This window comes from Chenopodium quinoa, unplaced genomic scaffold (assembly GCF_001683475.1).
Source record: "Chenopodium quinoa cultivar QQ74 unplaced genomic scaffold, ASM168347v1, whole genome shotgun sequence".
In the NCBI taxonomy this organism is placed as follows: domain Eukaryota; kingdom Viridiplantae; phylum Streptophyta; class Magnoliopsida; order Caryophyllales; family Amaranthaceae; genus Chenopodium; species Chenopodium quinoa.
The window spans coordinates 532581-544372 of record NW_018743212.1 but is presented as its reverse complement, the minus strand read 5'-3'; the positions used below and the strand labels follow the sequence as shown (position 1 = coordinate 544372).

Here is an 11792-nt window from a genome sequence, read left to right as displayed (position 1 = left end):
ACATGTTAAATCATAGTATTAGACTATTAGTATGATATGGATCTTTCTTAAGACATTTAATTCTACAAGTTCAAAATTTGTTAATTAACTATTGTTATTTTAAAATACTACTAGCCCAATTGTTATGATCAATATATAGTGAATTCCTCAATTAACTATTGTAATAATTAACTGAGTTCACGTACACCCCACTAGAGATGTCAGTGAGGCGGGTCAAATAGGAGACCCGCCCCATCCCCATCCCGTTGGGGCGGGGATGGATCTTGGTTTGGCGGGTGATGGGGCGGGGATGGGGATAAAAACCATACCCGCCATGGCCCATGGGTGATGGGGCGGGGGTGGATTTTAGGTTGTACCCGCCCCGCCCCACCCGCCCCACTTCGCACCCGCCCCATCCCCACATCCATATATTTTTAAAAACAAAATTATATACTTTTATACTATTTTATAAAAAAGAAAATTATGTAAAATAAAATAGTAAATATAATACTTTGTAATACAATTATATTATAAACAAAAAAGAGTGTAATATTGACAATAATTTTTTTCTTTTTGCAATCTTTATTAATTATGAAGGATTGTGTGTTTAGGAGGCGGGGATTAGGCGGGTCTTAGGTGGGGATGGATATCCAAGTGGGGGTTGGGGCGGGGATGGTTTTGGAATTGTACCCGCCGGGGCGGGGATGGGGATGAATTTTAGACCCACCGCGGGAATGGGGATGGAGATGGGGATGAGGATGAAAAGTTTAGATGGGGATGAGGATGAAAATTTTAGATGGGGATGGGGATGGGAAGGCCAACATCCGCCCCGCCCCGCCCCATTGACATCCCTACACCCCACACCTAACTACCTAAGTGTGTATCCACCGCTAAGGTTGCTTTCTAACTGTGTTTATTTCTATTATATTGAATGTAAATGTATTTTTAGAATATGTGCGTAATTTGAATAGAAAGTCTAATGGAAGAATTTTCGTTGTTTGGATGTAATTTTAAAATTGGTAAGTCTAGCAATTATTTTTAAATTTTTTTAGTATACCTTAAATAAAGGTGAAAATATCCGTACCACTGGACACCGGTTCTTTATCTTCCACTAAAAATTGTGAAATCAACAATTTATAAGAATAGAGGTGTAATAGAAGATGACAATGTAGAAATCAGTACTTGATGACAATATAAAATTACTTTAACTTGTCAAAAAAAAAAAAAAAAAAAAAAAAAAAAACACTTTAAGCTTAAAAGCTTTATTTTGATAACATGATCAAACTAGAACAACATACACATACAATTGCATGAATGCATGATACAAAGAACAGAACATAAAAGTGAGATTAAAGCCTCACAATTGCATACTAGAAAACCTCTAATACTATTACATCAGGAGAAGACTTAAATATGCTTCTCCTTGAATAGAAACTCGGCCGCACCACAATTGACACACCAAATCAATTCTTCTACAAATGTATATACATTGCATACTAGATGCTGATCAACTCAGCAATGATCAATACTACTTTCCAAGATAGGTTGAGGCGGGATACCCTCTTGCAAGCAGAATACGGGAGGAATAGTGAGCGACTCTAAGCTTCCATAAGCATTCCAACAGAAGGGGTCCAACACCATTTCCCCAACAGCTGGGAGTAGCTCAATATCTGACAAGGTAATGTTGGAGCAAGGGACTGCGTCACTGCAACCAAAGTGCATAGGAGGGCTCCTAACATCATACGTGCCCTTCAGACTGGAATAAACAATGTCAGTCACTAAGACAGCTGTGGTTTGGTTGTTGCAACCTTTTCCGGAGCAATAGTACTGGTCAATTATGATGGGGTTCCTCACAGAGTCCATACGTATGTTATCAAATGTCACCCCTGAGACAGCGCCTGAGCCTCCTTGCCAAGTCTTGATCCTCACTCCATTGCTGGTTTCTCTCATCAGCGAGTCTCTGACAGTCACATTGTGTACACAAGCCCTTGAATTGTGGTTCCCCAAGCTTCCAATACTAATTCCAACCAAGAACAAATATTCTTACAATATCCTTATTAATATCAGCAAGTAAACTAAGAGATTAATAGTTGAGGCAAGCATACCTGATTCCATGACCATGTCCACAGGTGATGTTTCTGATGTCTACATCGAAGCAACCAGAGCCAATTGAGACACAGTCATCGCCTGCATAGAGGAAAAACATGTATGACAACTCTACAATTATGAAGAAAAGATGGAGGAAAACTATATCTTATGCTAAGAGACTGACTAACCATTGGAAATGAAGGAATTATAAATCTGGACATTGTTGGTATTTTCAATGTGAATTCCATCAGTGTTAGGACTTAAAGCCGGAGATGTTATATGAATTGACTCTATGTGGACATTGTGGCAAACATCAAATCTGAAGTGGAATTGTGGACTGTTTTGGATTTGGAGTCCTTTGACTGTCAAGTTGGAACTCTCAAAGAATCTGATGGCCTGCATCATATAAAAGATAATATAGTAAAGCTCCAAACAACAAAGATATAGTCCTCCAATCATACGGTGCTTATAATTTCTTAAAAAGATACAAATAAGATGCTTACGATAGGACTATCACAAGGACCAGGCAGTGTGGTTCCATTAGGTCCCTATAAGAAATAAGAAACAGTGTGTCAAAGCCAAAGAAAAGTATAAGAGTAACGTTTAATGTCTAATACAGACACAATAATATAAGTACTTTAAAAAGTTTGGTTGATTAGTTCTAAAGTAGTATATATGACATGGAGCAAGGGTGGTTATTTTACCCTGTGAGGCTTGCAGGGGAGCTCCCACCATTTTCCTCCCCTTCCATCTATACGGCCTCCCCCTTGGAGTGACATTCCTCCAACTTTGTAGAACACCAACCACTGATGCTTACTAGTATTCTTTGGCCATTGCTCGGGCCCATCCGGTGGCACAACTGACCCATCAATCTGTTTACCATAATAAGCAAATATTTCCACATTAGGAAAAGGAGAACGATGCAAGCAGTACAATATCTTCGTTAAAGTTGAAAAGAAAGTAAAAAAAGTACCTGAAAAATAACGTCACTTTGACAAGGGCCAGAGAAGATGGTAGACTGAATCATGAAGGTATGGCCACTAGGAGCATGTAATGCAGTAGACTCAGAATTATCAGCACTACTACAAGCAGCATCCCAAGCTGCCTTAAAGGCCTCCGTATCATCAGAAACACCATCCCCTATGGCTCCAAAAGTCCTAACATCAAAAACTCCGCGAGGAGCGTAGGCAGGAGGGTCAGCTGCAGGGTTATCAGGCTGAGAAGAAGGGGGCAGGGAAATTCCGGAATTAGGGGGAGAAATATAATGTCCATGCATGTGTCGTTTGTAAGTGTGCCTATGGTGTCTAGCTTGGGAGGCAGGAAAAAGGCATGCATTGATGGCAAAAAGAGTATGTAGAAATAGAAATGTCAGATGGAGTTTCCCCATCAAAAAACAGAGTAAAATGCAGTTAGAACAACAACAACAAACAAACAAGGAAATTGGCTAAAGTTTTGGTAAGGACGTGGTTGTTAAAAAAGAGAGAAGAAGGCAAGTTGGAGAGTGTAATTGGGTGAAAAGAAGAAAAGATACAGAATACCTGAAAGGCTGAGAAGCACCAAATATAAGCATGTATGTTATTACTACATACAGCGTATGTATATGAGTGTATATATATAGAAACAAAAAATGTGGGTAAGTTAGTTTGTGAAGAAAAACACAAGGTTAAGATTAAGGTTAGTGGGAAGAATGAATATAAAAAAAAGCCACAAAAACCGACCTTTTAAATTGTGAAGAAGCATGCTTGCTTTTGAGAGTGAGTGGAAGATGTTGCAGAGACGACGGTTAAGGAATACAAAAATAAATAAATAAGCAGAATTCAGCAAATTAACAAGGTATTTGTGACAATTTTGATTTAAAAAAAGAAAAGAGCTCCCATGTTCTGCCCCATTACCCACCCCCAAGCCATTCCCATTACCCTCTCTTGTTGAAAGTGAGTGTACTGGTCCACAACTTCCCATTTCTGGGTTTACAGCTGCTTACTATTTCAGTAAATATTTTAATTAACCCACACTTTTTTCTTTTTTACTTTTTCTTTGGAGAACCTTCTTCCATTTGCCTCAATTGGTGAATTTCCTTGTCAATTGCCACACTCTGTTTAGATTCCTTAGAATATATTCTTCTCACCTCGTACAATATACATATTTTTAAACATACCAAACTAAATGTTTCACTTCCTTACCTCTTCTCATATGCTACTCTTGATTTTCACTCTGTTTCATAGTTTGTGAATTCTCTTACAATGATGAATTAAGTGTCCGAGTAACATAGTTGTCGTATACTTGTTTCAGATGATAAAATCTAAACTCAATGCATAAGTAAGATACTACACAACTGTCAACTACAGGACACAGACATCAAGAACTAAGATCAAAGAGCAGTACGTACTTGGGTGAAAATAACATTGCCTTCTTGGTAGACCTAGGAAGAAATCATTTTGGATTTGGATTTGGATATACATACGCGGTATGCCTATCTGCAGGAGGACCGCACCAAAGTGGCTTAAGGAAGTCAATTGGGATTGGTCCTCTCTTCATTCTACTCATTTCAAAACCAAAAGCAGCAATTGCAGATTCTTTGGGTTCTATACTGATATTATCCTCAAAGTACCATTATACATTTATACAGTACATCACAATGCCTTTATAACTTTTTTCTGCAGCACTTTCTTCCTTGACAAACAAGATTGTCTTCCAAGAGAATTGCAAAATTAATCTAAAAGCCTTAATCTTTGACAAGACGGTGATCAGCTAGCTATAACTAATCTCTGAAATATTAATTAATTTTCCTCGTCTCAATTACATTGATATGAACAATATCTTTATGTACCCACTGAAAACCAACTCAAACTCAGTAAAATTTTAAAACTAATTCATAATTATTACGGAAGTGCGTTCTCATAGATTCTCAACAATATGAAAGGCATACTAAGCAGACTTTCCAGCATTAGCAACCAAATCAGAATCAACTGAGAAGGTAGCAAACCCTCTTCAGCGCAAATCAAAGGAGGCCACATTACCCTTGCAGAACATAAGTAAATCATAGATAATTTAGCTTCAAATGAGAACATCCTGGAAGAAAACCAAAACCATGTATTTCTCTTACTTTATTCAACAGTATAGTAAAGTATTCCTGATAGAATTGTAGCAAATCTATCAGTATAAATGTATTTGAAACATCCCAAAGTTGTAAGTAAATTCCATTCTGAGCATATAATCCAGTTGTTCACCAACGCAAAAACCAGCTAACCGTAATTTTAGACAAACACAACCCGTATATGACAAACCATATGATTACAGCTAACCGAGTAAAGTACAAAACATTATCAGCATGGCAAGGAATGCCTCTACATACAGCCACAAGTTCCATTTGATGCTCTGTTTCAAGCCTAAATAATTTCACAGATTAATTCACTGGTAAATTTTAAGTACTCGTATAATTTTCTGAGGGTGAGAAAAAGGGAAAGTAAAAGAGCAATAGGGTTTTTCATCACCCATTAGAGTAGCACCAATAATAAAAATAAAATTTGTAAAGCACAACAGCTACAGCAACGCAGCGTCTCTCTTCCTCACTTGGAGTCACATAACAAAGTGAACCATATGAAAGAATAAAATGATCATTTAATTCGATACATAGTTACAACCTACAGTTACATCTACAGACAATGGTTCATCGCCTATTAGGTTCTGGGTACAATAAACAGAACCTTCACAATGCGCTTCCATGAGCAACGACATAATACGGCAATATTATGAACTTAATCAGCATGTTAGCAGAGAACATAATGTTAATAGAAATAATATAACCTCCAAAGATCCTTCCTTGAATATGCATAGCTTATCTACTTCAAAACAGCTGAAATAGTTCTCCATGAAGCACCTCTTCTGAGCATGATCATGTACCACATCATGATCCAAGAAAAGCACATTGCTTTCTAGCATGATCTGGAATTAGCCTCACCAAAGTTTCTGTTGGAACTCCTTTTAGTTCTGGTCAATAGCAGAAGAATGCGTAAGCAAGCACCCAAGGAAGGGAGAAGAAAAAAAAAGGCAAAAAAAAACTTTTGGGGAAGGGGAGGGGGTCTTGCAAAGTAACTATACCATGAGCCTTAAAATTGAAGAGTGGGGGTAGGGCCCGTCCATTGGGCAAGCGAGTATTTGGATCACGTAGCTCATCAAAGAACGGATGAGTCAGGGCATCCAACTGCATTAAGACAGAAAATAAAACGTACCACAGATTAGTGAAACTGATGGAAAGCTATGATTAAAAACAGACATTAACTTGGCTAACATATGCTATCATAGAAGAAAAAAGCACTTGGATACTCACAGCTGTGCATCGAAGGTTCGGGGAATATTGCAAAAGTCTTGAGACAAGATCCACAGCCTCAGGAGGCATGCGCTTGTGGAAGATCTGAATTTTAAAAGAGCAAGTGCCAAGATTAGCTAGGTCACACGGTAAAGGTTGAAGGAAGAGCAGATAGAAGACCATGCATACCTTGTGCCATGGGTGAGCTTTAATTTGAGGGAACTTAAATTCTGTGTAATTGGGATTCATACATTTTATTTCTTCCCTTGTTGGGGTACCCAAAACCTACATTGGTAAAAGAAGAGAAAGTAGAGTTAAATATCAACATGTATAGCCAAGATGAAAAACAAGACATTGGTTTGTTAAAACCCCAGAGCCGGGAGCAAAGACTAAGACAAATTTCAGCAATAAGCTTCTGAATTTCATTTACTCCATGCCCAATTTCAGCTTTCGCTACTTCGCACAAGCATGCAACTCAGGTATGCACTAAACTACTTCCTGTTAAATGCGTGCAAGTGGAAAGTAACCAGTGAATGTACTGATGATTTTGACACCCATTGATTTATAGCGTCTCACTCACTCCCATGTTCTACCACAAAAGAAAGTGGGAGTGCTGATTAAATTTAAGGAATCATTATTACTACCTTGCTAATTGAATTTGAGACAGTATCAATGTAACCTACTATTGCATATATCATTACGCAAGTTTTAGAGTCACAAGTGAATTAAAAATGCCAGTATCTTTCTGTATTTACTCTTATTAGCAAGCAAATTCAAGCCACAACCATCCAATATGCAATGCCAGAAATCCTACTTAATTGGTGAGCATTTTGATGGCAATCACATCAAAAAATTTCAAACATTTTTACATAAAGAATCAAGGAAACTCATCACAGAAGATTGAGGATTATGGCAATCACCTTAATAATCTCCACAAGCTGATCAACTCCACTCTCACCAGGGAATAAAGGCTGCAAAAGCAAGCATACATAGACCACGGTTATGATGTATGAAGCAACATAGTCTCACGAACTCAACTAAAACCATTAAAGTCAAAAACATACTTGTCCAAGCAGCAGCTCAGCAAGAACACAGCCAGCAGACCAAATGTCAATTGCTGTTGTGTACTCAGTTGCTCCAAATATCAGTTCTGGTGCACGATAGTATCTGGAGCATATATAAGATATATTTGGCTCTCCTTTCACCTGCCATTAAAATTAAAAATATGGTGTTACAGCCAATAAAGAAAAGATAATATCAACAGCAATGAAGCTGACAGAGACAACTAATAACACAAGATGTTAGAACAGGAAAACGAGGCCGAACCAAGACTTTAGCACTTCCAAAGTCGCAAATCTTTAATTGGTGTGTATGCGGATTGACCTGAATCAATAAAAAGATGATATGAGATTAACAATTGAAAAAATTGATTTCTACAGCGAATTAAATCTAAAAATACTCAAATGGGAAACCTTTCAAAGACCATTACCAGTAGGTTTTGAGGCTTAATGTCTCTATGGCATACTCCAATAGTCCCATGAAGGTAGGCCAATGCTCGACAGATCTGGTGTCAGTAAAAGCGATAGTTAGAACTATACACTTAAAGTACCTAATATACTTTAAAATCAAACCCCAGACTACAGATACCTGGTACGTGTACAGCTTTACATATATCAATGGCATTCTCTGATTGATCTTGTTGTAGTGTCTGATGACACGGTGAACAGTTTCAGGGACAAACTCAAGCACCAGATTAAGATAGAGCTCATCCTTTCCAGTTGTGGAAAAGAAACAATGCTTCAAAGAGGTAACATTGGGATGATCCAAAAGACGCATTGTTTGCAGCTCACGATTTTTGTATCTCTTGTCCTGAAGGACTTTCTTTATAGCCACAGTTTCACCCGACTCCAAGCACCTTGCCTAGACATCCCAACATTAGTAAATTAGTAATGTTATCCAGGGTGGCTTCAAGTCTAAAAGAATGTTGCTTATTTGCCTTTGCAAACAAAAGATGAAAGCTTAAAATCAGTTATTGCCAAGTTTACCTGAAACACTACTCCAAAGGATCCTTGTCCGACAATACGTTCAGCCATGTAACTCACTGTCTGAAAACACAAGGGCATAATTCAAACAAGAGAACATATTTTACAACAGAATAACTACAATGTATACATGGCAATCCCATAATACCTGCTTAGCTTGTCCATTTTGACCACCAATGGTAGTGACAATTATATGACCAGTCTCTGTACCATTACCATCAACAACAGCAGTTTCCATTTCCTATAAAGACCGAGGCAAGCATTCCCATAAATAAGAATCAAGCGACTGAAAGAAGCGAAGGATACACGGGATCAAAAATAGATAATTACCTTATCATCTCTAATTTTCATGTCATTCATCCCATCAATAGCACCAGCGATACCACCGGGTTCTCTAAGTCCGGAAGTGGGAGGAATACCCCCCGAAGCCATTTAAATCAGAAAGATGGAGACACCGTCCAGCGTTTGCACACAATAAAACCAGAAGGATCCAAGAACAAATAACAATCTGTTGCAAAAAAATAGATATCAAGGAAATGGTAAGACCCTTGCTCATTAAGCCATCAATGAACATATAACAACTGCTATGGAAAAAACAAAGTCTGAAGTGCCCTGGCAACTTCCAACCATGATGATAAATAAACATAGGATAACTTCAAATTATCAACAACTTATTACCCGGGTCAGTTTCCTCGATTTGCAGAAAACTTTTGTCTAATTAACATTATCAATAATTAATTACTTGCGCCCTAAGAGCTGTTAATACAAGATCCACATCCACCGGAAGATAAATCTTTAAACAAAAGGTACCATTTTTAAGCAAGCCATTGAACATTTTTTCAAAAGAGCACCTCAAAATATGCGCATTTAAGTTTATTAACCATATAAAACAATTAAGTGCATAATTAAGAGGGGGGATATTTTATAGTATAGGGAGTAATAAAAACCAGAACTTTAGTGCATTGATGCAATGGGTCTTTGTTGTAATTTGACAAAGAATGATTAAACTTTCCCAGATCACAAAAACTAAACGAATCACTAATATTTACATCAAGAAAAGATACAAACTTGAAACTTCGTATTTTTTTAATTTTTTTTCAGAACTCTTCTGTAAGAAAAAACAGAGATCTGCGCAAAATTATGTTAGAAAAAGGCAGAAATTAAGAAAAAGGCAAAAAAAACAACTTGCTATTCAAAAAACAGACGGCAAACAAAAAGTCACCCAAATTCAGTAGGGTAACCCTAATTGCAAAATAATAATTCATGTAAAAGAATAACTTCCGGATGATGAAATTATTGAAAGGAGACACAAATTAAAAGAGATATAGTGAAAAACAGACAAAAAAAAAATGTAAATCGATAATTAAAGAACCCAGAAAAAGATAAATTACTAGAGAACAAGGAAGATGAAACAGAGACAAATAAGAGCAAAATGACATACCAGTAAAGGCGGGAAGATGGAGAAGAAGAAGAACAGGTTGCTGGAAATGAGATAAGAGTAAACCCAGAAAAAAAAAATGGAGAGAGGAAGAGAATGAAGAAGACTTATAAAATGAGTTTTGAAAGAAGAAGATGAAGCTTGTGCTATGGGGTTTGGTGACAGTCAAAGGGAGAAAGTCTGTATTCAATAGTTTCTGTTTCTCTCTCTTTGATTCAGCAATTCTTCACCCAATTACAAAATTTAATCATTTATTGTAAATTGTAATTGTAATAGACATAGTCATTAGTCTCTCTCCTCCTTTTTGACCATTCAAACTTGAATGGCCCCTTTGCTTTTACTATTTGCCTATTTTGGATTACTTTTTCCGTTTTTCCTTACTTTTCTTAACCATAACTATACAAACAATTCAAACAAATTATTTTCTTTGGTCATTGGACTATCATCAATTTATCACCTTATGCCTCCAGTCCAAATACTTAAGCTTAACTCTACTTTTTTTGTAACAAGAATACAAGACTAATATCATACTAGTAACTTAACTTAACACAAGTTACACAACATATCATTGTGTTATTTATTTATTAGTCCTACACTTAAATTTATGAACGTGTCGTGCAAATAAGATAAATAAATGGCTCGACCTACTACAGACTAATCACAAGTCCAACATATTCACACGTGTGAACATCATTTTCAAAATTTGGTACCGACTCAACGTGTTGGCTCACTTACACTTTAAAAATATAAAGTCCAAACTCATGTTTATGAAAGATTTGTACAAACTCAATAAGCACAACTTTTCCTTAGTCCATTTCAAGCACGACTTGCTTATGCACAAGACCCACTAGCACAACAAGTGAGCTTGCACAACCCAACTCATGCCTGCCTCTACCCACATCCTACCTATATACTCGTAATAACAATCTATGCCACACTCCGTTTGTCATCTCAAGGATGAATTAACTAGTTGTTAAGTTGAGTCGGCTTGAGCCAAAAAATAGCTAAAACAATATTAACACAAGATCAATTCAATTCGATCTATCCTTCCTATTTCTCCTTCGTATTCATTTAATATATTATGTACTACGTAACAACCTATATATGTTACAATTTGATTTTGTGTCATGCATGCATTTTTATACTTAACTCCATGTAATGCTTTTAAATGAACTACATGCAGTCCTACATCATAAGGATTCATAAGTGAAGAAAGAGATTTTCAAGTGATATAATAAGACATTATCACCAATAGTTCCTCGTCAAAATCAATAAATACAGTATAGTACTACTAAAGACATTTAGCGAATTGGTAAACTAGACTATAACTATAAGGAGGAAACGAGGTGAAATATAGGGTTTTATTATAATTTGAGAAAATCAAGGTAGGAGAAGCATATTAGTATTGGTAGCTAGCACGGTCAAACCGACCTTTTGAACGATAATAATGATGATTAGTTGGTTGTTACATTAAACTAATATAATACAGGCAAAGTTTTTGCAAACAAAATTCAGGCCGAGAAATATTTACAGTTTGTTTTACTGTAGCAAAGCCGAGATATTGGATTTGGATGGTTTCATATTTCAATACACAAATAGATTTACAATTTTAATTTTTCAACGAGTACTCGAATTATATACAGATCTATGGAGGGTACAGAGTGTCATGTCCCCTTAGCTTCATAATCAGACACATCTTATCCACATTCCTGGTCCAAGTTGCCCGCCTATTTCTAAGGCATCTTACTTCCTACCGTACCTAATTACAACTTTCTATGTCATTAATTTAATACTTATGCTTATGAGTTATCACAATAAGAAGAGTATTATTACTTCAAAGGTTCAAATAATATAATTTCAAATAGGATACTCCGTTATCACAATACGAAGAGTAAGTTGAATCAAACAAAGTTTAAAAAACTATTGAATAACTATTTTA

At 36.6% G+C, this 11792-nt stretch overlaps 2 protein-coding genes across 2 annotated transcripts; both read right to left on the bottom strand.

The window, feature by feature from the left end:
* Positions 1 to 1317: 1317 nt before the first annotated feature.
* LOC110734227 (polygalacturonase At1g48100-like) lies at positions 1318 to 5447 on the bottom strand. Its single transcript, XM_021914286.1, has 6 exons — positions 3041 to 5447; positions 2772 to 2939; positions 2571 to 2615; positions 2256 to 2463; positions 2085 to 2166; positions 1318 to 1996 (listed from the first exon to the last, which is right to left on the bottom strand). Exons 1-6 carry the CDS (start codon positions 3452 to 3454, stop codon positions 1492 to 1494), a joined length of 1422 nt encoding a protein of 473 aa, XP_021769978.1. The 5' UTR covers positions 3455 to 5447; the 3' UTR covers positions 1318 to 1491.
* A 201-nt stretch (positions 5448 to 5648) lies between these two features.
* On the bottom strand, positions 5649 to 10096 carry LOC110734229 (shaggy-related protein kinase alpha-like). The gene is made up of 13 exons (XM_021914287.1): positions 9857 to 10096; positions 8746 to 8923; positions 8564 to 8656; positions 8419 to 8478; positions 8021 to 8293; positions 7863 to 7937; positions 7700 to 7756; positions 7438 to 7578; positions 7294 to 7344; positions 6563 to 6658; positions 6395 to 6478; positions 6166 to 6268; positions 5649 to 6054 (listed from the first exon to the last, which is right to left on the bottom strand). Exons 2-13 carry the CDS (start codon positions 8845 to 8847, stop codon positions 5972 to 5974), a joined length of 1218 nt encoding a protein of 405 aa, XP_021769979.1. The 5' UTR covers positions 8848 to 8923; positions 9857 to 10096; the 3' UTR covers positions 5649 to 5971.
* Positions 10097 to 11792: the final 1696 nt, after the last annotated feature.

What these genes read in the sequence shown, in the direction of transcription:
- LOC110734229 (XM_021914287.1), bottom strand. Translation starts at nt 8,847, where the DNA reads ATGGCTTCGGGGGGTATTCCTCCCACTTCCGGACTTAGAGAACCCGGT. An exon ending in TGAAAATTAGAGATGATAAG is followed by an intron (nt 8,657 to 8,745) that starts GTAATTATCTAT and finishes CGGTCTTTATAG; the next exon opens with GAAATGGAAACTGCTGTTGT. An exon ending in TTAAGCCTCAAAACCTACTG is followed by an intron (nt 7,757 to 7,862) that starts GTAATGGTCTTT and finishes TTATTGATTCAG; the next exon opens with GTCAATCCGCATACACACCA.
- LOC110734227 (XM_021914286.1), bottom strand. Translation starts at nt 3,454, where the DNA reads ATGGGGAAACTCCATCTGACATTTCTATTTCTACATACTCTTTTTGCC. An exon ending in GTCCTTGTGATAGTCCTATC is followed by an intron (nt 2,464 to 2,570) that starts GTAAGCATCTTA and finishes TATATGATGCAG; the next exon opens with GCCATCAGATTCTTTGAGAG. An exon ending in TAATTCCTTCATTTCCAATG is followed by an intron (nt 2,167 to 2,255) that starts GTTAGTCAGTCT and finishes TCCTCTATGCAG; the next exon opens with GCGATGACTGTGTCTCAATT.